Raw genomic sequence first — 27,112 nt, 5'->3', positions numbered from 1 at the left:
GCCTTAGAAAGTTATTGAAATCGCGAGCGAAGCAAGTGCTTATTTTGCGTAAAAGGGCTAATCCGGCATTGCAAATGCCAGAGGTCAATGCTTTTTTTTTCAAAGTATCCACCTTCGTGGCCGGCGATACGTATGAATATGGATTTGATATGGATGCGATATAATTACGATTAGGTATAATTCATGACGGAGAAAATTTATAATTTTAAATAATTATGCAATTATACGCGTTTTGATATGTGTGTTTATTTTACCACTACGTAACTATGTAAACTCATTTTTAGTTTTCTTGATTACTTAATGTTTACTCAGTTCCCCAAAAGATGGCAATGTGCAATGAGGGGCAATTAATTTACTGTCGTTTAATTTTGTTGTATTATTAAATCAACATAATTATTCAATTAAATTTGTTGATATCCATACCCCCTCTTCTAAACTTAGAGTTAATTAACTCCTTAATTAAATCCTTCCTCGGTGGCTTATTCATGTCATCACGTATTAAATTCAGCGGCATCTGTTAGTTTACCAGGGTAATCTATAGTGGTAGCACATATTTGAAAAAAGTTTGCCCCTCCTTCCTAAGTAGCGCCATAAGATTCAGGGGCAAACTTAAGAGCCAACAGGAGTGGTCATTCCTCCATACAAACGTAGTCCTCGTTTTCCTCCGTGGTTTTTGAAGCTAGAGCAATGATTTTTTCAACACAGATTAATATTGTCAATATCTGTGTCGGACCGTTTTGCTTTTTTTGATATTTTTGTTTTTTAAGGCGCTAGAGCCCTTCAAAAACGGCCAAAATGGCCTAATAGACTATGCCGCAATGAGAGGCGTGGTATTCAAAACTGATATCAATTAGCCAAAAAAGCAAAACGGTCCGACACAGATAATTTCATAATCATTTAGATTTCCAAATTTGGTTACGATTGGTTAAGTTTTGGGGGAGGAAAAAGAGGACTACGAAACCTCGATTTTTGTCATTTTTACGCAGGATTTTTCGCCTCAGCTGCAGTTGTCCCTATCGCACTAATTTTAGGGGCGGAGTCAAGTTTCTAAATACGTACACAGCCAGAAAAGTGATGGGCAATAGTCGACATTTAATGTCGATAATCTAATGATGTAAGAAGTTATCGATAAACCGTCTTGTGTGAAAATATCTAGATCCTAAGATACAAGGGGTTTTGGGTTGAGAGTAGGGAACACATTTTTGTAGTTATGATATACAATCTATTATGAACTTTTTGATTCTAATATTTCAAATTAGAAATCATAATCAAAAATATTTTATTGCATGGTTAAAATGGGTTAACAAAATTTTTAGGTACCTACAGGCACGCTTCGTAATTGTCGAGCAATTTAGGGTCCTAGCTGAATTGGTTGTTCCATACTTCATCATTCATCATCATTTCAGCCTATATACGTCCCACTGCTGGGCACAGGCCTCCTCTCATGCGCGAGAGGGCTTGGGCTATAAGTCCCCACGCTAGCCCAATGCGGATTGGGGACTTCACATACACCTTTGAATTTCTTCGCAGATGTATGCAGGTTTCCTCACGATGTTTTCCTTCACCGAAAAGCTAGTGGTAAATATCAAATGATATTTCGTACATAAGTTCCGAAAAACTCATTGGTACGAGCCAGGATTTGAACCCGCGACCTCCGGATTGAAAGTCGGACGTCATATCCACTCGGCCACCACCGCTATCCATACTTACTCGTGCTCTATGGAATGTCCAATTTAGCTAGAACCCTAAATGGCTCAACAATCACGGAGCGTGACAGTACAAATGATTCATGTTCTGTATATCCTGCCCTACAATGGCGTTAATATTTGGTTGTCATGTCTATACTTCGTTTTTTAGCATTATTGAAAAAAAAATAGTAAATACTAATATTAACCACTAAGTACATAACTATTACAAAAAAAGCTAAATAATTATACGATTGCATGCTTAAAAAAGACACGTCACCTTCACTCTAATGCTAAACAAACGAAGAATAAGAACTAACAGCGATAAGACCGCCTGTTGCTACCTTTATCTACATTGTAAATCGGTTTTAGGGTTCCGTACCCAAAGGGTAAAACACGGGACCCTATTACTAAGATTCCGCTGTTCGTCCGTCCGTCTGTCACCAGGCTGTATCTCACGAACCGTGATAGCTAGACAGTTGAAATTATCACAGATGATTTATTTCTGTTGCCGCTATAACAACAAATACTAAAAACAGGATAAAATAAAAATTTTAGTGGGGCCTCCCATACAACAAACGTGATTTTTGACCGAAGTTAAGCAACGTCGGGCGGGGTCAGTACTTGGATGGGTGACCGTTTTTATAAATAATGGTACGGAACCCTTCGTGTGCGAGTCCGACTTGCACTTCGCCGGTTTTTTTTAAATTTGTTTTTATGTTTGTGGTGTAATAAAGAATATTTTAGAGTCAGACCAAGAAAAGTCTACAGCAATTTTGTTAAGTGTTATTTATATGTCATAATTTCATAGAAGCGACGTTTGAAATAATACTTGCACTGCGTGTTCTATCAAAATCGCTATAGATTTTTCTTGGCCTAACTCTACTTTAAATTACAAAGTAAGGCCTAAATTATAAAATAAGGCCCATCAATGTTTTTTTTTTGTGTTTATTAAACTTGATATTTTGTCTATAGTATTAGCGGACATGGCCTCAAAATTTAAACCCGCTTAAGAATCGGGCCTTATTTCGTGCATTATATACAATACTACCCATTTTTGTGTAGTCATTATTTATACTATAGAAGCATTGTTTGAGTAGCCAATTATTTAAACAGTGTTTTTTTAAAGGGCAACGGTGGCAATATTTTAAGGTCTGGATAATAAGATACAGATCTTAATAAGGATATCAATGAAAGTGAATGTTACCATGACTACCAAACAAACAAATGTGATAGAATTTGCCAGCTGGCATTGTAACATTCAGACAGTTACCTATGTACCTAATCTGAAATATGAATAAATTAGTAATATTTTAAACAGGAAAGTAAACCGAATTTTGGCCTTTTGCTGGACACAATCACAATAGTAATTTGTTTTACAAGAGGGCAAAGTTTATCGCCACCGGTTGATGCATTTGCAGCACCAATGGTAGAAAATGTAAGCTCATCATCAACTGCATAATCGACGTTTGATATGACTATTGAATCCGAGCTTTTTGATCATGAATCATGATAAAACAAAATTTTAGAAGGTCGCAGAATAGTGGATTTAAAATATTTATTTTCTGTGATCTCAAATATCAGGCACGATCATACAAATTGTACATTTGCTGATCTTGCCTTTGTCATTGAAAGACGTTAGGGTTTACACAGAGAATATATATTTAAGTGTAATATGTGCAAAAAAAAGGAAACGATACACTCTGAAGACCCAAAAAGAAAATGTTAGTAAATACTGCCCCTCCCCATGGTTACTTGGTTCCTTATTCAACCTACCTGAAATTAAACGAGTAGGTTAGTAAATTATATCATTTTACATTATAAAGTTAAATGTTTAGGTATCTCAATCACTTACTCACTGGTGGACATGGACGCAAAATTTTTGCCCATCTACTTATACTATCTTATAAAAAATGAAATTTTGAAAGTTAGCACGCTTAAAGTTCGTTTTTAGGGTTCCGTACCTCAAAAGGAAAAAACGGAACCCTTATAGGATCACTCGTGCGTCTGTCTGTCTGTCCGTCTGTCACAGCCTATTTTCTCGGAAACTACTGGACCAATTAAGTTGAAATTTGGTACACATATGTAAATTAGTGACCTAAAGATGGAAATGTTTTTTTTATAATTTTAAAATACATAGGTTCGAAATTATTTAAGAAAACAGCCAAAAAATGACCATTCACCCCCTTTTATCTCCGAAACTACTGGGTCTAAAATATTGAAAAATACACAAAATAGTTCTTTACCTATAGATGACAGGAAAACCTATTAGAAATGTGCAGTCAAGCGTGAGTCGGACTTATGTACGGAACCCTAGTTTTTGCATTACGGTAACAGATTTTGACATGTCTTATTAAAAATTACCATTGAAAAATAAGTCATAGCAAATATGTTAGAATTATAAATCATATTAATCATATTAATGAGCAAGAGCACCCTAAACCGGCGAGCGTGTATGAGGAATGTTATGAATGTGAAGGAAGCGAAAGTGGTATGTCAGGATCGTAGCAAGTGGAAATCCGTGGTCTCTGCCTACCCCTCCGGGAAATAGGCGTGATTGTATGTATGTATGTATGTATGTATTAATCATATACTTTTTTATACTCTTTTGCTTTCATAAGTAATATAAACTAATTTTTGAAAGCGTTTTTCAATAATTATTAATAAAAAGACACGTCATGATTGTTTACCTTCTTTCTAATGCTAAAAAATAACAAACTATAATAACCGGGCCTTATTTGGTACAGAACCTTGATTTGATAGGTACATCGGATATTCTGGGCCCCTGAGTTTGTTACGTAAAGGACAAAATGGTGACATGTGGTTAGAGCTGATACTGTTAAACTAGTGGTTCTGTGCGCTAAGTATAAAAAATAAGCTTCAGCGAACTCATTAAGCCTAGAAAAAACCCTACACCCTACTGCCACTTAAGTCAGTCTTGAGTCTTTGAATCAATTTCCGTAGTAGTACTAGTACTACTTAGGTACTAGGAGGTAATAAGGCCTATAGTAGGTATAATAAGGCCTACTGTTCTTACAACAGTGTAACCGTGTTAGTTATTTGAGTAACATATATGTAAAGTGATACAATTAAAAGCTAACAGCAAACCAGTACATAAATTATATCTTATGTACTTCTTATGAATTACACTCTTATAAAGGTTTCGGCTAATTACGCTTAATTACTTGAATAAAGGTAGATGAATTGCGTGCGGTCCAATAGGTGACCACAACTCACGGAGTCCAAAACAATAAGCTGATCAGCAAAGTCAAGTAAACAAAGCCAAGTCACAGTAGTAGAAAGATTATCGAGTTCCGTAAACGTAAGCCGGGTCAAAAAATTCAATCGCAACACAGTAAGTAATAAGTGAACGCCTCGTGGCAGTAACGCACGAAAAATAACATTGCAAATTGTCGGCAATGAGGCGCGCGCGGGTGCAAGCGTACGCATCTGTGTGCGTGCATTACACACACAAATACAGTCTCTCACGCCCCGTCAGAGCGACGGGTATATTCAGCTTGAAATCTCAAAATTGACTTTTAGCTCAGCTCCCGTTTCGTCTTAAGTCAATCGAGTGTTGTGGCTACCCCCCCCTTTTAGGGGTTGAATTTTTATAGCCTATAACCTGGCCGGGGATGTTCTTGACAGATTAGTAAAGTTTGCATCAAAATCCGTTCAGCCGTTTTCACGTGATGCGCGTTCAAATAAACAGACAAACAGATAAACAGATAAACAGACAAACAGACAAACAGACAAAAATTCTAAAAACTGTTGGAACGTGTTCTGTTATCGATTCTAAGTATCCCCAGCCAACTTTTTTTCGAATATCTTCCATGTACAGACTTTCGACCCTCTTCAGCTTTATTATATGTATAGATACCTATAAGATAACCTTCGAAAGCAGGTATTTAGATATAAAGAGATTTTCTATTTCGATGAAAGTTTCCCTTCTTGGAACGTCGATTTACGGGTAGAAATTGAAAATTAATAGATACAATTTATAACCGACTATGGGCTTACGCCTATCAAACTAGTTCTAAGGCCAGAGAAATTTGAAAGCGGTGCCTAGAACACACATGTAATCAACTTTGGTCAACAATCAACAACAATCTTGATCTTTCGATTTGGAAAATTATTAATAGATTTGAGCACAATTACATAGGTATTATTAGTACGCTAAACTCGGTGGCGTCTTTCCTGTAGACATTAGCAAAGTTAAGGGAATCTAAAGCTAATATTTAACTATTATTGTACTGTCCACAGAAATTACCTTTTTTTCTAAAATGTGTTTGATCCATTTTTAGACTGCTCTTAACTTTTGGAGGCGAAAACCTTTCTTGGGGAGCTGCTGGGGCGTCGCCTGCAGCAGAGGGGTCTCGACCCCCGCTCCGGGTCGTTCCTAGCGCAGAGGTTGTCTATCGCGATTCAACGCGGAAACGCGGCTAGCGTGATGGGCACCTTTTCGCCGGGAGCGATGCGGGGTGGGTTGTTCGAGTAGGTAGTTAGTAGGCTTAGTATAGGTTAGTTTAGGTTTAGTTTTACTTCTAGTTCTTTATAGCATATTATGTGTTCCGTTCTACGTCCGAGGTGTTTATTGAGAGAGTTACGCCGCAGTCGGCCGATAGATGCCGCTAGCGTCTATGTAGTCGCTCCGCCTGACGCCGTGACGTAGATTCCGCTTCCCCACCTGCAAACAGAGCTGCACGCGCGCCTCGCTTCGCCGCCATTTCATTGTTGCGTCGACCGTCTTAGCCGAAGGTCCGTATATTTCGTTGGTATTTTTTGCAGCATGGTTACGTGAAAAGTTAATTCATTTAATTTCTATCTATCTATAGTGGTTATTAGAACTTCCGTTCAAGTTATTCGTTTATCTAAAGTGGCCTACAACGTTCGGATTCGTTAAATTTTATAAAACCGTCCACCATGACGACGCCGGCGACTACGCTGATCCTGTCCTCCGCGCCGCCGCCGGCCGCGGTCCCGCGCGGCACGCTGCCGGCGCTCCCGGTCCGCGTGGTCCCGATTGGCGCGCGCGCGCCCGTGCCGGTAGCTGCGACACAACACGAGCAGATCGCTGATCTCTCGGTCTCGATCAAGGAGCCCCTCGTTGCCAAGGCGAATGCGGAACGGCTCGCGAGGAGCTGTGCTCTATCGCGCCTCGACTGCCCAGAATGGAAAGCGGTACGTTACGCGGACACTCAGAAGAAGTACATAGCGTCCCCGGGCTTCACCGAGGTGCTGATCAACGAGGAGCTGCGTCGATTTGAGGGTCCCTCGACTTCGCGAGGCTCGCGTGCAACCCAATCGGAGCGAAGCTTCGCGGCGCTCTCCAATGCGGTAATCGCGCAAAATGAAGCGCTCAACGAGGCTCTACAAAATTTAATCGAGTGGTCTGGCACGCCGGAATCTGGATCGCCTGGCGCACTCTATAATAAACTCAAAGACCTATTCGACAATGAATCAAATTACAAGGTAATCTCTCACGATATCTTACAAATAGTCTCCGGGAAGCGAGCCGAAGCCATAGCGGAGCGAAGGTTTGATTTACTGCGATCGATCAAGGATAAATACGTAAGAGAAGACATAGACAAGATCCCTCCTACATACGAATACATCTTCAATCCGGAGAAACTGTCAGCATACGTGCAGAAGATCGGTGGCATCGATAAGGTGGGAAAACAACCCTCGCATAACTCCTTCGCTCGCCAGCGCTCCCCTGCTCAGGCTCCGTCCCCCAAAGACAAGGCCTTTCGCCGCACTGCTAATAAACAAAAATCGGACAAAAAGCCCGCCGCGCATAAAAAAGCTCGAGACTCCGGGTCTAAAAGGAAGGGGTCAGGAGGAGATAGCTCGAGACGCCGCGACACTCGTCGCAGGAGATGACTTCCGAGAATTTTCAGCTGGTTGTTTGCAACACTTCCGAAACAGTTGGAAAAAATTAAAAGCTCCGAATATAATTCTAGATTTGATTTCATCGGTACGAATCCCATTTATCAAAAAACCCCCGTTGATTTTACCTACACAAGATGTCCTTCACAAGTTTCGCACTCCGGAATCTCCTCAAATGACAGAAGAGATAGAAAACATGACCCGGGAGGGAGTCCTAGAGCATGCTCCGCTCACCCCCAGCTACATTTCACCCCTCTTCCTGCTGCGGAAGAGCAACGGAAAAGTAAGAACTATTTTCAATCTAAAATCCCTGAACCAGTATATGAGAACGTCCCACTTCAGACTATTCAATCATTGTCACATGCACAACTTTCTACAAACCGGAGACTGGTTAGCCAAATTCGACTTGAACCAAGCATACTACCATGTCCCTATTCTAGATCAACACAGATGCTTCCTTCGGATAAGCTATCAAGGTCGGCTGATGCAGATGACATGTCTCCCGTTCGGAATATCTGTAGCTCCGAAAATATTCGCAACCTTATCAAATTGGATAGCGCACTTCCTGAGATCGTGTGGCCTTCGCGTAGTAGTCTACCTAGACGATTTCCTAATAGCGAACCAGTCGAAGAAATCCCTTCTAGAGCAGGTATTGATTGCCAAATCAACCCTAATAAATTTGGGCTGGCAAATAAATTACCAGAAGTCCGTCATGATACCCACTCAGATCATAGAGTTCCTAGGCATCACGTGGAACACGCGATTCAACTCCCGGTCTCTGCCAGCAAAGAAAGTAAGCGCTCTACGTCGCGACCTGCAGGCCTGTCTTGCTGCCGAGTCGCTCACGGTGAAGAAGACCCAACGTATCCTGGGCCGTCTCAACTTCGCGAACTTCGTGGTCCACAGAGGAAGGCTACACTGTCGCAGTCTCCAACAATATCTCGGACAGCTACGGAAAGCCCCGTGTCACCTCCCTCCTCGTCTTCCGCCTGCAGTTCGGCAGGATCTCCAATGGTGGATCGACAACACAACTCAACAGACCCACATTCACGAGGAGGTAAGAACGACGAACTTTATAGTCACGGACGCATCGGACCACCAGTGGGGAGCAGTCGTCAACGGAAAGCCGTTATGCGGTCCGTGGAGCCACCAACAGAAGAATTGGCACAGCAACCTCAAAGAGCTATACGCAGTATTCGCTGCGCTGTCAATAGAAAGCCAAAGCTTAAGGAATTCCCGGGTGGTGCTACAGACGGACAACCGGACCGTTGTAGCATACATAAAAAACGAAGGCGGGACCAAGTCTCTTCCTCTCCTACAGCTGACGCGAAAACTTCTAACGCTAGCGGACCGCCTACGGGTCAATCTGGCCCCTTACTACCTACCAGGTCGGTACAACCCCGAGGCCGACGGACTGTCAAGGGGACACTTTGTAACCGAATGGCACCTGCGCCCAGAAGCCACGGAGAAAATCTTCGCGCGCTGGGGTACCCCGTCCATCGACCTCTTCGCCTCCGAGAGCGCTCACGTCGTGCCACGGTATGTTTCAATCGATTCGCTCGACTCGAACGCCTGCTATCACGACGCATTCAGCAACTACTGGCACTACGACCTGGCGTGGATATTTCCACCTCCCAGCCTCCTGCCTCGCGTTCTACATCACCTCAACACCGCGTCGGGCCTGTTCATCGTGATAGCACCCAAGTGGAACAGACCTTTCTGGAGACCAGACCTAAAGAAGAGAGCTGTCAAGCGACCATTGAAAGTCCACAATCTTCGGACGGTCCTAGTAGACACATCGACGAACCGCCCTCCTCCACAAGTCAACGACTTAAGCATCGAGGCCTGGCTCCTTTCGGGTGGGATGCTGTGACACCGGGCTGGTCGGACCAGGAGAAAAACCTACTGATGTCCCATTGGCGTGCTTCTACAATAAAAACTTATACACCCATATGGAAAAAATGGTCATCGTGGTGTACCAAAAACCAGATCAACTGCCAGGTACCTCCGCCCAATGATGTAGCAAGGTATCTCGCACATCTATTTTTAACAGATAAGTTAGCTTACCGGACGATACTAGTTCATAAATCCGTTATAAGTGCTGTGTGTGAACCATTATCGGACTCTAAGCTTTCCTCAAACGCCCTGATTAAGAATATTTTAAAAGCAATATCGGTAGCTAGACCACCGCCTCCTAAACCACCAGTTTGGGACGCGAGACATCTAATAAAATACCTTAAAAATTCTAGTCCTGACTTGAATAGCTTGTACGACGTATCTAGAAGAACTGCCGCTCTTTTACTACTAGCATCGGGTCGCAGGGTCCACGACCTTACCCTGCTATACTCTAGCGGGGAATATTACATAGATAACCTTCAATCTATTACTTTGCGTCCAAAATTCGGCTCTAAATCTGATAATGAGTCTTATCAACAGTCTGACTGGACTCTACTAGAAGCACCGGAACAGAATATAAGCCCAGTATTCTGGATACGTCAACTTATTAAAATTACAGAAAATGTCAGGGAACACTGCTCTAACTTATTTGTATCAACCAGAGCCCCATCCAAGCCTGCCTCGCCCACGATGATTGGAGGTTGGCTTAAACGTCTCTTAGCAGAGGCTGGTATTGAATCAACTCCGGGTAGCTTTCGATCCGCGGTATCATCCTTAAACTGGCTGGAAAAATATCCAATCAATGATATTTTAGCTAAAGCTAATTGGCAAAACGAATCTACCTTTAGACGTTTCTACCACCGGGATATCCGCGGATCGGACGCGAACTCAACTGAGAAGTCTCTGTCAAATTTATTTAAAGTTTGATTCTAACCTAGGGTTACATTATTTACCAATTACCTATAATACATAATTATATTGAGTTACTGCGATTACATATGTATGTTACAAATACTATGCGTATGTATTATTTTCCTAGCCAGTAAGTGTAGCCCTATTGCTCGCGCGCCCGCTGATTCGCCACCAGGAGATAATAAACAGGTCTCAATAAACACCTCGGACGTAGAACGGAACACATAATATAAAAATTTTACCTTCCAATAAAATTGATATTATGTTTCCTGAGACGTCCGAGGTGAAAGTAATGTCTTCCTGGTAGCCCGTTTTATACCGACGGTACTTCTCCTCAACAATGTAATGGCGGCGAAGCGAGGCGCGCGTGCAGCTCTGTTTGCAGGTGGGGAAGCGGAATCTACGTCACGGCGTCAGGCGGAGCGACTACATAGACGCTAGCGGCATCTATCGGCCGACTGCGGCGTAACTCTCTCAATAAACACCTCGGACGTCTCAGGAAACATAATATCAATTTTATTGGAAGGTAAAATTTTTATATTATGTTTGTAACTATTACGACGATAAAATCCGCAACAGGCTTCGTCATCTCACTTACTCTAAAAATACACATTGAATAAAAAACAAAAAAAAACCTACAAATAAAATACACCCTCCAACTCACTAACTAACTAACTATTATAAATTGTAACTATAGTTTGATTAAATCATAGGTACATGATAAGAAATTGTACATTGTAGATTAGTTATTATTGTATATGTACTTACTCGGTTGAAGGGTAAAATTTATAAATCAGTCAATCAGTCATAAGACCTGTCGTCATGTATGGATCAGAGTGTTGGGCCCTAAAGGTGACGGATGAAAAGAGATTGCATGTAGCGGAGATGCGAATGTTAAGATGGATGTGTGGCGTGACGAGAATGGATAGGATAAGGAATGAGTATATAAGAGGAAGCCTGAAAGTTGCACCCATAACAGAAAAAGTAAGGGCAAATCGCCTAGCATGGTATGGGCATGTGATGCGGAGGGATGAAAGTCATGTGACGAGAAAGGTATTACGAATGAATGTGGAGGGAAGTACGAGGAAAGGAAAACCGAGGAAAAGGTGGGTGGACTGTGTGAGAGATGATATGAAACGAACGCAAGTGAATGATGAAATGACGGGCGACAGAGAGGTGTGGAAGAGAAAGACATGCTGCGCCGACCCCAAGTGAATGGGACAAGGGCAAGAGAATGATGATGTACTTACATTATTCTGACTGTTGTATTAAATTTATTTTCTAACATTAAATAATAATAAACGCATTTCCGATTCCAGGTATAGTATCGACGTCGTTCCTATGGGGCTACCTCGGCGACCGCGTTGGGCGGCGAGCAGTCATGTTACCAGCCATGTTAGCATCTGCTGTATTTTCGATAGCCTCAGCGTTCGCTAGTGATGTGTGGACGCTGTTTGTGCTCAGGATCCTGACAGGATGTTTGTAAGTTTATCTTTTCTTCTTAAACAAGATTAAAACGCGGTATAGTTAAAGAGATATTTCGACGAGCGGTCATGCCGCCAGCTATGATAGCATGTGCTGTGTTTTCGCTAGCCTCAGCGTTCGCTAGTGATGTGTGAGCGCTGTTTGTGCTCAGGATCCTGACAGGAAACATCCTGTCAACTTACAAACATGTAAGTTAATCTTTTCTACTAAAATAATATACGTCCCGTTGCGGTCGGTGTTCATTGGGCGACGAGCAGTTATGCTACCAGCCATGTTAGCATCTGCTGTGTTTTCTGTGGCCTCCGCCTTCGCTAGTGATGTGTGGAACTGTGGACACTGTTTGTGCTCAGGGTCCTGACAGGATGTTTGTAAGTTAATCTTTTCTTCTAAAATAAGATTAATTATTTAGTGATATGAACGGGTCTACCGCGATTTAATTGATTTGTTTTATTAAAATTAAGATATTAGGTAGGTATATCGAGGCAGACCCGTTCATAAATATGTCAGCTTAAACCCATGTTTGTATGACACTATAGTATATTCAAACGAATAATAGTGCCCTATCGTTATTTACATTCTAACTACGCAATTCCACAATGGTCATTATTTTGAATGGTTTGTTTAATGAACATTTCATCAACAGTGCGTTATCGACGCTGATTACTTATCTATACTATAACGTAAATATTAATAATATATGTATCATCAATGCAATAATATCAGAACGTTGACGCGCACGTGCAAAACGAGGAACGTAGTAATTAATTGTAGTTAGTTTTACATGTACCTATTAGAAAATTAGAAAATATGTAGCTATGTAGTTGGATAATTCACATAAATTTGCATATAAGTACATAATTCTAAGTGACTATGAACTTACTTAAGAGGGGGCTAACACATAATTGTAGCAACTCCAATGAAAAAAATCATAAGGAAACGATATACCGGGTGTGTCCTGTAATATGAGCAAAAAATTAAACTAGGCTGTACTCCTCAAACTGACCAACATTTGTTCAGCGACTTCGTTCCGCTATAGCCGAGGGATCTGACGACCCAAATTTTAAACATACCAACATTTTCAAAGTTATTGAGGTTACTGATTCGGGCCAGTAACGCGTTTGTCAATAACGCCATTAATACTTAAGGCGCGGTGTGTAGTAAAATGCACTTTTTTGTCACCATATTTACAGACTTTTACAAGGATTTCACGCATTATTTTCTAGTATGTATAACTTCAGTCCTTGAACTACGTTATTGCTTGTCAGAAACACGACGGCTCATTATTTTCTCGATAGAATCTTAAGTTGAAAACATGCCTAACACTGTCTTTATTTCCTTATGTTAGAAGTACTAGGACGAAAATGTATATGAAACTTACTTCAGTCGATAGCTTTTAAGTAAATCTTCATTATTGCTTGTCCTTTTATCGATACGTTAATTTTTTCATTCATCATTTGATGAATTCAACATTTTGCCTACTAAATTACACCCTACGCGGCAATACCTTGCGCCTATTCCTCACGCCAGTACGCCCGTGACCACTGTCAGCGTCGGACCTGTGCTAGTTTAGCGGACGTTACATAAAATGGGTAATCACCGTATAAATATGCAAATATGTTATACACACAATGTTTTTCAACATACTTACGAAGAAAAGCAAAATAATTCTTAAATACGGTGACATTTCAGACATTCGTCCGTCATATTGTCATTTTATATCAAGTTGGGCAGCAAAGGCACACACCCATCTAACCAATCCGGAATTCAGTCACGATTGATAAATTGTGTAAACATATTTTAAAAGGCTATAAAATTAATCAAATTGAATAATTTAGACTGGTCACATTTTTGTAAAAATCGATTTCTACCGGCAAAAAATATTACTTTTTGGCAACCGGGTTTTTTAACATAATTAGACCCCGCTGAATCCGAATTTGCCGGTTGCTTGATCGAATTCTTGACTGGAAGTGAGATATGTGATATTAAAGGTCCCTTTTTTTAGTTTTTCGTAAATAACTCGTAAACGGTGGCCAATATAAAAAAATGAACTAATAATCTACACAAAATTTTCAATAAAAAAGATTCAGTACATTTTTAGCAGGGATCAATATTTAAAAAGATAATAAAGAGGGAAAGTTAATTATAATAAATTCTAAGGTTCCCTGGTTTTATTTTTTCGTTAATAATTTTAAAAGTATGACATATAGCAAAAACAAATCTTACACATAAATAATAAACATAAAATTTCCTACAAGAAACATGTAGAACACTTTTCGCTAGGATCAATATTTAAAAAGACAAAGCAGCCGGTAAGTTAATTACAATCAATTTTAAAGTCCCTTTTTAGTTTTTTGTAAATAACTCGTAAACGGTGTCCCATAGCAAAATAGGTTTTTATGAATAAATAATCTACATAAAATTTTCTGCAAAAAATATCTGAACACTTTTCTCTAGGATCAATATTTAAAACGATATTAAAGGAAGAAAGTTCATTATAATCAATTCACATGTCACTTTTTTTAGTTTTTAGGGTCCCGTACCTCAAAAGGAAAAAACGGAACCCTTATAGGATCACTCGTGCGACTGTCTGTCCGTCTGTCACAGCCCATTTTCTTCAAAAGTACTGGACCAATTGAAATTTGGTACACACATGTAAATTCGTGACCCAAAGACGGACATCTTACGTAAACAAATGAATTATAAACATGGAGGCCACTTTTTAGCCAAGGGGGGTTAGTTAACATTAAGAACCTATTTTGCTATGGGTCACCGTTTACGAGTCATATACGAAAAACTTAAAATAGGGACCTGGAAATTGATTATAATTAACTTGCCCCCTTTAATACCTCATTAAATATTGATCGTAGCGAAAAAGTGTACAAAACCTTTTTTGTGGACAATTTTATGTTCAATATTTATGTATAATATTTTTTTGCAACGGGGGCACCGTTTACGAGTTATTTACGAAAAAAAGCGACCTGTGAACTGATTGTGATTAACTTTCTTCCTTTAATATCGTTTTAAATATTGATCCTAGAGAAAAGTGTTCAGATGTTTTATGAAGATTATTTATTCATAAAAACCTATTTTGCTATGAGACACCGTTTACGAGTTATTTACAAAAAACTAAAAAGGGACTTTAAAATTGATTATAATTGACTTACCGGATGCTTTGTCTTTTTAAATATTGATCCTAGCGAAAAGTGTTCTACATGTTTCTTGTAGGAAATTTTATGTTTATTATTTGTGTGAAATTTGTTTTTGCTATGAGTCATACTTTTCAAATTATTAACAAAAAAATAAAAACAAGGAACCTTAGAATTTATTATAATTAACTTTCCCTCTTTATTGTCTTTTTAAATATTGATCCCTGCTAAAAATGTACTAAATCTTTTTTTATTGAAAATGTTGTGTCGATTATTAACGTTTAACATTTTTTTTTATATTGGCCACCGTTTACGAGTTATTTACGAAAAACAATAAAAAGAGACCTTCGAAAAGTGATTATAATTAACTTTCCCGCCTTAATATCTCTTTGAATATTGATCCTAGCGAAAAATTGTACGGAATCTTTCTTGTAGGCAATTTTATGCAGATTACTTATGTTTAAGAAAAATTTTGCTATGCGCCACCGTTTAAGAGTTATTTACGAAAAACTAAAAAAAGGGACCTTTAATACAACTATCAATTCAACTATCTCACTTCCAGTCAAGAATTCGATCAAGCAACCGGCAATTTCGGATTCAGCGGGGTCTAATTAGGTTAAAAAACCCGGTTGCCAAAAAATAATATGTTTTGCCAGTCGAAATCGATTTTTACAACAACATGACCAGTCAAGTATACACTCATATTGTATATAATTAATAATTATTTAGGTACACTCACCGACCTCACCGTCTTACCTACCATTTTTAGGGTTCCCTACCCAAAGGGTAAAACGGAACCCTATTAGTAAGACTCGCGCTTGTCCGGTTTTTAATTTCATTAAGTACTCATCAAAATTCGAATTTACTAATAAATCTTATTCAATATTAATTGCCGAACTAAAAATCCCGGAACTGACAATTCAGAATACCGATGTCGTTAGAATAAGGACGTAGACGTGCTGCGCGGGAATGGTGCGGTGCGCCGCGCGGGGCGCCCGCCTGCCCGATCTACCACGCGTCTGCTTCACCCCCTTGAAAACGTAAAACTCGAGTATAAGAGCGCCTTAAGGTAGCAAATTTTAATTCTTCTTTTTCTATTCGATATTTTAATGAATTATGGATCTCTTTGTGTGGCATTTTCTATGAAGTTTTTATTGTCCGTGATTATTATGTTACTAGACGGGCCCGCAGCTCCGCTCGCGTAAATGAAATAAAGAGTTTGTGTTATGTTTAGTTAAATACCGATATTATTATGTATAACGCTGCCAGGGTTTATAACTGTGATAGGGACTTCTTATTTGTAACCGATATTTGGATAACTTACTTCGCAAATTTCTCAAAAAATTATGTGATTTGATAAAAGGCAAGATTGTATTTTTTCATCTACGTAGGTATTTATTTAAAATTTGTTTCAACATAAAATTATGGGGTTGCATTTGAATTACGCATTATAGGGAGGGGGGAGGCAGTAGGACCCCCCCCCCCCCCCGAACCCATCCCCAAAGTTAGGAAATCAATAGTTATTACCACGACAATATTTTTATTTATTTTTTGAGGTTATGTTCAGTAATGCAACCAAAGCGTACGAAAGGGTAACCAATTTGGAATTTTGTATACATATTTTTGAGCACTTTGTCCGTATATATGTTTGTGAGCACTTTGTCCGTATACATGTTTTTGACCACTGTATTTCTTTTTTGACAGCGAGTCGGGTGTGTTGTGAACGCAAGATACCTAACACTCCTCCTCGCTTCGCTCTTCGTCGTACCTAACGGTGACTCTGGCACTGTATTTCGTTTTTGACAGCGAGTCAGGTGTGTTGTGAACGCAACTTCAAACACGTATAAAAAAACTACGCGTCTCCTAGACACAAATCGGGTGTCATTTGAAAGGGGTGACCAACCCCTATAAAATGCCACCCTTCCCCCCGCCCCTCCCTAATAATGCGTGATTCAAATGCTAACCCAAAATTTTATTTATTTTTATAAGCCCAATTGCAAACACGTTCATTAGAATAATTTCCGCCTTAAGACGAATATGTACGACCACCGCCCATAAATCGCATTTTCATACAAATGTAAATAGTCCCCATTTCCCTGTCTGGATATTGACATTACTTACGACGGCTACGGTGACGCAACGACCGAAAATGAGTCCTGGCTTCCGACACCAGATCACACCATGTTTCCCGGTCTTGCGATAGCTCTCGCCAGTCGCCATGGCCGAGGTTGATCAGATCTTGAGCAACCCTTGAGCTCCAAAATATCTGAGCATGCACTTTAACTACATTATAATTTACATTGTTCAGATATTTGTGAATACCTCAGCCGTTCCGATATATCTGATGGTGACTGTTCAGCAAGAAGAAAAAATCCTACCTGGTCGAGTCGCATCGTATTACGCGAGAAAACAGTTCCCGAATTGGTTATATCTGTAAAGTCATTAAAGTATAATTATCACACCCACATTATTACGGGCACCATCCCTTAAACTGATGGGTTCTCTGGCCCATCTCGGCAGCCCGTTCCCTGGACGAATGGCGATGTTTGCCGAAGCCGTGAAAGTCAATCTGAATAATATAACTCAAAAATAAATTTAAAACAACAAAATACAAATTGATAATAATAATATAGTAATTACTTTGATTGATAAGAATGATCAGTCATATATGACATAAATCACTCGTATGGGCTCTAAAGACTAAGGTTGAGGTTGGCAGCACTTTTTATTTTCGTCGTGTAAAAAAACTCAGAAATACCTGTATACCAACATGACAAAAATAATTTAGTTTACTTTAACTTACGGATTATTTGGTCTAATCTGTAGCACCGCCAAACGAAAGCAACCGAGAGTTGCCGAGAAATAGCCGATGAAGATTGTTATGAAAATTTCTTTTCCTTATTGTAAATTAAATACGCATCGGAAGCGATAGTTTTTATGGTCTAGTTCTATTCCCATATGTAGATAATTGATTTGAACAGGTTTTTCTTATCATACGTGCGTCGTATTCGAGAAACGTGTCAAAAACTTTTTTAGAAATTTGTAAGGCGCCATCTCGCTTCTTCCCTCGTTTTTTATCCCGTTCTGGTTTTTCAATTTTATATATATGATGATGATGATTATTCTGGAACTATGTACTAGTTGTTTATCTTGTTAACTTTGTTTATACCTACGAATGAACCTCCAGGTCTATTTGTTATTTATATTTATCTCTGTAAATTGTGTACAATAGTATGTAATATTATGCTGATTACGCCTGTTTGTGTTCTAAATAAACAAAAAAAAAAACAGCAACACGCGCGATGTGCGTGTCTTTCGTTGCTAGTTTCACGCAGCGCGCTATATCTTGTATTCCATTCTAATTTCCTGGCTTTACGCCCCCTCTTAAGATAAGGCATTTGTATTGGGCCTATGTTTGCTGTGCTACGGTTAATTATGGCTATATGTACATACAAATTTTGCATTTTGCGTCTCCAAAGTTGGCTTGCCAGAAAGACTTTTTGTTACCTACTAACAAGTTGGTTTGCCGAACTATTTCCTAACTATACAGCCAACAATTTTTCGTTCCAGTGTATCAGCCTCCAGTGCCACGGTGTACGCGTACCTGGGCGAGATGCACGCCAACTCTCGGCGAGCTGCTGCCATCGCTTGGGGCTCAGTGTTCATCTCATTCTCCTTCATTATCTTACCTGGTAAGTCTACTACAGCCCTTCTAGTGTATCAGCCTCCAGTGCCACAGTGTAGTACCTGGGCGAAATGCACGCCAACTCTCGGCGGGCGGCCGCCATCTTTTGGGGCTCAGTGTTCATCTCATTCTCCTTCATTATCTTACCTGGTAAGTCTACTACAGCCCTTCTAGTGTGTCAGCCTCCAGTGCGACAGTGTAGTACCTGGGCGAGATGCACGCTAACTCTCGGCGGGCGGTTGCCATCGCTTGGGGCTCAGTGTTCATCTCATTCTCCTTCATTATCTTACCTGGTAAAGTCTACTACAGCCCTTCTAGTGTGTCAGCCTCCAGTGCCACAGTGTACCTAGTACCTGGGCGAGATGCATGCCAACTCTCGGCGAGCTGCTGCCATCGCTTGGGGCTCCGTGTTCAATCATTCTCCTTCATTATCTTACCTGGTAAGTCTACTACAGCCCTTCTACAGTGTCAGCCTCCAGTGCCACAGTGTAGTACCTGGGCGAGATGTACGCCAACTCTCGGCGGGCTGCTGCCATCGCTTGGAGCTCAGTGTTCATCTCATTCTCCTTCATTATCTTACCTGGTAAGTCTACTACAGCCCTTCTAGTGTGTCAGCCTCCAGTGCCACAGTGTAGTACCTCGGCGAGATGCACGCCAACTCTCGGCGAGCTGCTGCCATCGCTGGGGGCTCCGTGTTCAATCATTCTCCTTCATTATCTTACCTGGTAAGTCTACTACAGCCCTTCTACAGAGTCAGCTTCCAGTACCACAGTGTAGTACCTGGGCGAGATGCACACCAAGTCCCGCCGCCATTGCGTGAGGCTCGATGTTCATCTTATTGGTAAGTTCCTATTCTAATTGATTTGTCTTGCTTTTTTATATGAAATCCTTTGAGTCTGATCCGGATGAGAAACAAGGTTGTTAACATAGCTCAGAGAGTTGCCAGACTTAAGTGGAAGTGGGTGGGACATATTCCTCGAAGGACCAATAGGGCGGACAGGTTCTTGAGTGGCAACCGCGAACCGGAAAACACAGCAGGACTAGTCCCACAACAAGATGGTCCAACGATCTGGTTAAGATCGCGGGGTATACGACAGGTTGTTGTAGAAAAGTCCAGCAGTGGACGTCTTTGGGATGATATAATGAATCGGGGGACCATCATTTTGACAGTACCTAACAGTTTTCTTTTATGCTGTCCTCAGGTCTAGCCTGGGTAATAATCCCCGGCAAATGGTCCTTCCACCTCCTCAGCATCAGGATAAGCTCCTGGCGTGCGTTCATGTGGTCCTGGTGCGTCCCAGGGCTGGCTGCAGCAGGGATCCTGTCTTTACTGCCTGAGAGTCCACGGTTCATACTGGCTTCTAAAGGCCCAGAGGCTGCGCTGCCTGTCCTGGCTAAGATGTACTCTTGGAATCACGGGACTGGAGCTGATAATTATCCGGTAAGAAACTATTTTAATTTACCATTCATGGAATTGAAGGAGCGAATGGAAAAAATTAGGTTGATATAAATATAAGACTGATGACCATGAATTAATATGGGGAAGTGAGAGTGTGGGTGCCGCACTGTTGGATACAGTACAGTACAACCCTTCATTTCCTTGCATGTTTTTGCACATTACATTTGTGTAATTAGTGTGCATAGTATATGACTTTAAAAGGCCCTTAATACAAATACAAATTTCTTTATTGTCAGATAACAAGATCCATTTTTTGGTTAGTGTCTTAAAGATCTTAAAAAAATGTTAGTAAATTCTAATGTATATTAAATTTAAAACTTACATTCTAACAACATTACATTCTAAATTTGTTTTAACAAGCTTAACTAATCCAAATATTATAGGACAATCAAAGCTGTCCGCTATAGTATTCAGAATACGATTGTTACTGCCCCGCAGTTTGCTTAGCAGTGATGCTACCTTATTTCGCGGATATATCTAAGTAGGTATATTATTTTCCAGGTAGAAAAAATTACCACCATCGGCGACGCAGAGGCGTTCAAGGGCGGGTTCGCTGGTGCTCTGAAGAACTTTACACACATCTTCCGACCGCCGCTGCTGCGCTGTGTGTTTATATCGCACATATCTATGTTCGCCGTGTTTATGCTGTATGTTTAATTTTAAAGATTATTTAGATAGGTACATACCACTCTGTGTTAACATGATACATAAAAGAATGACTATCCTGTACCAACGATATGGACTCATAGATATCTTTGTGTTTTATATCCTGTCAGGATTGTTGTAAGTTAACTTTCTTTTGATCATAGCGCTGGTTAGAATCCCGACCCTAACCCACAATAAGTTTCTTGGGACTTACAGACATTTACTAGTTGCGCGTCAACGAAGAAATTCTTGCAATGTCCTATAACGGTTTCAACGTACATTTTTCAGAGCAAGCGGCCTCTACGTGTGGGTGCCCGAAGTTATCAACAACATCCTTCAAAACGACAGTGAAAGGAGCATCTCTATCTGCGAGATCATTACGCAGAAGGCTCTAAATAAAACTGTGAGTAACTGTTAACTAATGTACCTATTATACTAAAAGTTTATATAAGCCCACACTGTTAACTGACAGTTCGTAAACCTTTTATTACTAAAGGCGTAAGATCCAGTTAATGTGCCAGGTAATGTGTGGTGATGGACAGTTAAGAGTGTTGCAGTTTGTACCTATAATTTAATTTCCTGTATTTCATGTTCCAGCAAGCCCTGGCATCGCATGTGGAAGCGGTGTGCAACCCCAACATATCAGTGGGGGTGTTTCCAATCTCCATGGCCATGGGGGCCGTGTTCGCCATCACATACCTTGCTATTGGTGTTTTTATCAATAAAGTTGGCAAGAAAGCACTTTACAGTAAGTTCATCCTACTTTTGTTTATTTATCTAGAACTTTAACATATCTGTGTAGGTGGTCTACTATCTCTATGACTATAGATGCTGTATTTGCTATCACATGCCTTGCTATTGGAGTCTTCATAAATAAGGTTGGGCATAAATAAGGTTGGGAAGAAGGCTCAATAAGTTCGTTCTACTCTGTGTTTGTGTGCAACTCAAATATATTTGTGGGGTCATTAATTGTCAAAATCCATGGCCGATGGGGTCGAAAAGTGCTCGAGTGGAGACCACGGACTAGCAAGCGCAGCGTAGGACGTCCACCCACAAGATGGACAGACGATCTTGTTAAGGTCGCCGGAAGACGCTGGATGCGGGTCGCTTCCAACCGGCACGTATGGAGGTCCAAGGGGGAGGCCTATGTTCAGCAGTGGACGTCTTATGGCTGAGATGATAGCCGTACATCGCCTTTATTTAGTAGGTATGTATCTTCATGAATAAGATTGAAAAAAAAAATATCTTACTGCGTTGTGAGAATCAGTTTGAACTCCAATGTCATTGCGCGAAAATATATAAATGGTTTTCGATTCGAAAATTTCGAATGTCACTTGGAGGCCGTATGAATACGATACTATATTCGTAAGAAAAACTTTGTTTTGAGTGATAATATACTCGGAAACCCACAATAGTCGCAATTACGTGCGTCAAGGATTAAGTAATGTTTCTTCTTTCCCAAGTTTATTTTAGGAAGAAAATCACAAAACTATTATTCCATCTTATTACAGATGGTATCATGTTCATCTGCGGCCTAGCGACGATAGCAGCGGCCTATGTGCCACAAGGGGGCGCTGCTACCGGCCTTCTCATCCTAGCATTATGCGCAGGCTGCGCGGCATCCATATTGGCCGCAATAGCTGTTGACGTGTTCCCTACTTCGCTAAGGTGAGACCTAATAGTGGTCAAATTATTCGCTAGATAGCGGACCTTGGACCCGTGAAACTAGATGTCGCTCTTAAGGCCATAGCAGCGGCCTATATGCCGCGAGGGGGGCGCTGCTACCGACCTACTCATCCTAGCATTATGCGCAGGCTGCGCGGCATCCATATTAGCCGCCATAGCTGTTGACGTATTCCCTACATCGCTAAGGTAAGAATAGTCGGCAAATTATTCTCCAGATGGCGCTTAACTTCGGAGCTGTGAAACTAGATGTTGCTCTTAAGGCCATAGCAGCGGCCTATATGCCGCGAGGGGGGCGCTGCTACCGACCTACTCATCCTAGCATTATGCGCAGGCTGCGCGGCATCCATATTAGCCGCCATAGCTGTTGACGTATTCCCTACATCGCTAAGGTAAGAATAGTCGGCAAATTATTCTCCAGATGGCGCTTAACTTCGGAGCTGTGAAACTAGATGTTGCTCTTAAGGCCATAGCAGCGGCCTATATGCCGCGAGGGGGGCGCTGCTACCGACCTACTCATCCTAGCATTATGCGCAGGCTGCGCGGCATCCATATTAGCCGCCATAGCTGTTGACGTATTCCCTACATCGCTAAGGTAAGAATAGTCGGCAAATTATTCTCCAGATGGCGCTTAACTTCGGAGCTGTGAAACTAGATGTTGCTCTTAAGGCCATAGCAGCGGCCTATATGCCGCGAGGGGGGCGCTGCTACCGACCTACTCATCCTAGCATTATGCGCAGGCTGCGCGGCATCCATATTAGCCGCCATAGCTGTTGACGTATTCCCTACATCGCTAAGGTAAGAATAGTCGGCAAATTATTCTCCAGATGGCGCTTAACTTCGGAGCTGTGATACTAGATGTTGCTCTTAAGGCCATAGCAGCGGCCTATATGCCGCGAGGGGGGCGCTGCTACCGACCTACTCATCCTAGCATTATGCGCAGGCTGCGCGGCATCCATATTAGCCGCCATAGCTGTTGACGTATTCCCTACATCGCTAAGGTAAGAATAGTCGGCAAATTATTCTCCAGATGGCGCTTAACTTCGGAGCTGTGATACTAGATGTTGCTCTTAAGGCCATAGCAGCGGCCTATATGCCGCGAGGGGGGCGCTGCTACCGACCTACTCATCCTAGCATTATGCGCAGGCTGCGCGGCATCCATATTAGCCGCCATAGCTGTTGACGTGTTCCCTACTTCGCTAAGGTGAGACCTAATTATGGTCAAATTATTCGGTAGATGGCGAATCTTGGCCCCGTGAAACTAGAAGTCGCTCTTAAGGCCATAGCGGCGGCCTATATACCGCGAGGGGGGCGCTGCTACCGGCCTACTAATCAAAGAGTGTAGTAAGTAGGTGAGACCTTATCTAATAGTGGTCAAATTTTCGCTAGATGACTAACTTTGGACTCGTGAAACTAGATAGCATGGAGTTAGACCAAGCCACAGATCATATAACCAAGCTAGCTATGCATAGCATTTTCAATGACAAAGTGTCGCAATGTCAAGTTTCATGAAGAAAAATAGGTACTTATGACAATTTGACATTGCCTCACTCTGTTTCACCTCTGTTCTATTCATGTCGCTGCAGAGTTAGCATAGACGGACGTTATATAATTAATCATAATCTTATTGTTACAGAGCTATGGCTATGTGCGTGATGTACATGGTGGGGCGATTGGGCGCCGCCGTGGGGGCCTACTTGCTGGGAGCCACACTGCACACGCACTGCGAGCTAGCTTTCACTGCTATGGGGGCTTTTAGTGCTGGTAAGTGCCATTCGCAGAACTAGTAGAACTTAATAAAAAGCAGGCAGGTATAGAGCAGTAAAAGTAAAATAGAACATACAAAGGGAAAATAACTATTACCTACTTACAGTGGAAGATCAAGATTAATTTATTTTATGAAGCAATTTCACCAGCTATAAGTAGGTATAGGTATAGTAGCTTTTCAATATAAGAACCTTAGGTAGGTACGGTTAGGATTGTGAGAAAAAAAACATAGATATACATAATTATCAGTAAAATCATATTAGGTTAGCAGGTATTAGCTACTACTACTACCTATATGTAAGTACACATATTTAATTACACAAACGGGTCTACCGCGATATAATGTCATTGTTTTTACCTTAAATTCCGACGTTTCAGCTGAGTTGCACCAGCTCAGATGTGGTCACGGAAAGACTGGTGCAACTCAGCTGAAAAGTCGGAATTTAAGGTAAAAACAATTAAATTATATCGCGGTAGACCCGTTTGTGTAATTAAATATGTGTACAAAACGCGAGAGTTTAAAGTTTTACCTAAGTATATGTTATCAAATATCGCTGATTTAAATTGTTCTAGGCTCAACGCTACTTATGCTCTTCTGGCCCAACCCTCAAGCGGTTCGAGACGAAATGGAAGAAAAGGGTCTCTCATACTAACCTACCTAGTTGTAGTACCACCTTACACTGTTAACTGACCATTTTCAACCTTATTCAAAAGACTTTAAGGTCCATCTATGATCAGTTATAAGTGTCAGTGAAAGATTAATATAATGTTCCAATTAGATAATATCTGCCTACGTGAGACTGAATGATAGAATGATTACAATTTTGTATTTATACGTTTTGCATTTTAATAAAACGTTAATAGGAATTAGCTTGTTTTTATTTTTATGCCATCTAGCGGGATGATGAGGCGTTATTTTTAATGTACTCAAGCGAGCCTAACAGCGAACTGGCGTGTGTAAGTAGAAAACTACTTTCCTAAATAATTTAGGGAGTCAGCGATAGATGGCGCTATTTAGCACAGTTTACCATTCAATCACTAGATGTCACTTTTAAGCAGTTGCATTATATTTACTTCCACGCGTATTGGGTATTTTTAGGGTTCCGTACCCAAAGGGTAAAAACGGGACCCTATTACTAAGACTCCGCTGTCCGTCCGTCCGTCCGTCTGTCTGTCTGTCACCAGGCTGTATCTCATGAACCGTGATAGCCATGAATGTTGCCGCTATAACAACAAATACTAAAAAGTACGGAACCCTCGGTGGGCGAGTCCGACTCGCACTTGTCCGGTTTTTATAATACCTAGTATTCAACCTTATACCACCTTACCTACTAATTCAAAACCTTAACTATAAAATATATCAATTTGTTTTAATAGGATTAATAAGATAAGTAGTAGTAGAAGTAATCACTTTATTGTACACAACACAGATTTACATAAAATTTACAGAAATAAAGGTACAAAAGCGAACTTATCTCTATATCGGATCTCTTCCAGCTAACCTTCCTAACCTAAGATAGGTAATAGTTTGTAAGTACATACTAGAAGGAACTACCAAAAATTATACTTTTTCACTTAAGTATCTCACTCTACTTTGGTAATTGGTAAATGTAGAAGCAGATTTACCTACTCCACCCTAGTAGATAAATATAGATGCCTGCTAATGAGGTCTTCTTACAATAAGTACATGGTTCCTTATAGGCTTATAAAAGTATTGTATATATAGGTAAGTTCAAATGATAACTTTTATAAACTTGGTTGGATCAACTTTGTTTTGTTGTTATTCTGTCCAGTCTCCCAGGGCGACAACATTGACAAAATTTGTTAGAAGAAATGTAAGTATATGTTTGGTTATTTTAAATATCAGGAAACCATTGTTTCAAGAGTGACCCATGCGACAGTGACAAAAAAGTTGATTCACCCACTTACGTAACGGTTCAATCATTTAAAACACGCTTTAACCCAAATTCCTTCTAAACCATCCCTAACGAGGTCAAAAAAGGTGTCAACACACAAACCGTATCGAGGATCATGGATCAGTTGATCGCTAAATAATGATAATAATGACGCGACATTTGTCACTTCTCGCGCGACGTGTCAACCCTTTGCCACCCCTTTGGCGACGATAAAACTATTAAGTTTATGAAAGGTGGAAGTTGCCAAAAAAACCGGTAACAGGATTGTCGATATTATGTATTTTGAGTGTATGCATGTAGAGTGCGTCTAGGCTTAGGCTATCATTGCATCACTTTGAAACGATTTAGATTTAACCCGTGGAGCGCCCTAAACAGACACGTGTGCTGGTAACTAGTATAGGAGTTCCATACTACGGTAATTCTGGGGCGCTCCAGGGGTTAAGTGAGGTGGTGGTACTGTAACTTAAGTCATTGTCAATATAATAGTACCACCACCTTACGCACTAACAGATCCACACACTAAAATTTAGAAATGCGCACTAAAAGAACTTAGAGGTAATAACCGGGTCAGGTCATACGTCCCGACCTGTCAAATGTCATTCCCTTTTTATTTAGCTTCACCGGCGTCGACTTCCAATCACAATTTTATTGCTATAAATATTTTACGACAAAATAATAGCGGTCAGACCGTAAAAAGCGGGTGAAAAAGGCAGGTAGAAGATTAGGGGATGTATAATGTTTCGGATTCGCCGAGATTGTGATTAGGGCGGCCGTTTAGCGGGCTCGGATCCCGGGTTTTCGACACGACATTTTGATGTAAGGGAAGGTAGTCGTCACGCAGATACTTATACTACTAGTCGCGAGATAACGCATTTTATAGGTAAGTATTTTATTTTATTCTTCAAGCCTTGGATGATGATAATCGTACAGTCACCTGCAATAAT

The 27,112-nt window shown here is 40.8% G+C and overlaps 2 protein-coding genes across 2 annotated transcripts in view; one reads left to right on the top strand and one right to left on the bottom strand.

The window, feature by feature from the left end:
- Positions 1 to 25,119, top strand: part of LOC134806111 (synaptic vesicle glycoprotein 2A-like) — a 40,856-nt gene extending 15,737 nt beyond the window's left edge. The window contains exons 3-11 of the mRNA XM_063779388.1: positions 11,702 to 11,864; positions 18,584 to 18,705; positions 19,901 to 20,139; positions 20,659 to 20,804; positions 21,091 to 21,205; positions 21,400 to 21,550; positions 22,314 to 22,470; positions 24,122 to 24,249; positions 24,826 to 25,119. Coding sequence (XP_063635458.1) covers positions 11,702 to 11,864; positions 18,584 to 18,705; positions 19,901 to 20,139; positions 20,659 to 20,804; positions 21,091 to 21,205; positions 21,400 to 21,550; positions 22,314 to 22,470; positions 24,122 to 24,249; positions 24,826 to 24,905 — 1,301 coding nt within the window. The 3' untranslated portion in view covers positions 24,906 to 25,119. The remainder of the gene's footprint in view (positions 1 to 11,701; positions 11,865 to 18,583; positions 18,706 to 19,900; positions 20,140 to 20,658; positions 20,805 to 21,090; positions 21,206 to 21,399; positions 21,551 to 22,313; positions 22,471 to 24,121; positions 24,250 to 24,825) is intronic.
- Positions 1 to 27,112, bottom strand: part of LOC134806110 (cadherin-87A) — a 484,783-nt gene that overhangs the window by 226,920 nt on the left and 230,751 nt on the right. The window lies entirely within an intron of this gene.

This window comes from Cydia splendana, chromosome 2 (assembly GCF_910591565.1).
Source record: "Cydia splendana chromosome 2, ilCydSple1.2, whole genome shotgun sequence".
Lineage (NCBI taxonomy): Eukaryota > Metazoa > Arthropoda > Insecta > Lepidoptera > Tortricidae > Cydia > Cydia splendana.
This window is presented reverse-complemented; position numbering and strand designations above follow the sequence as displayed.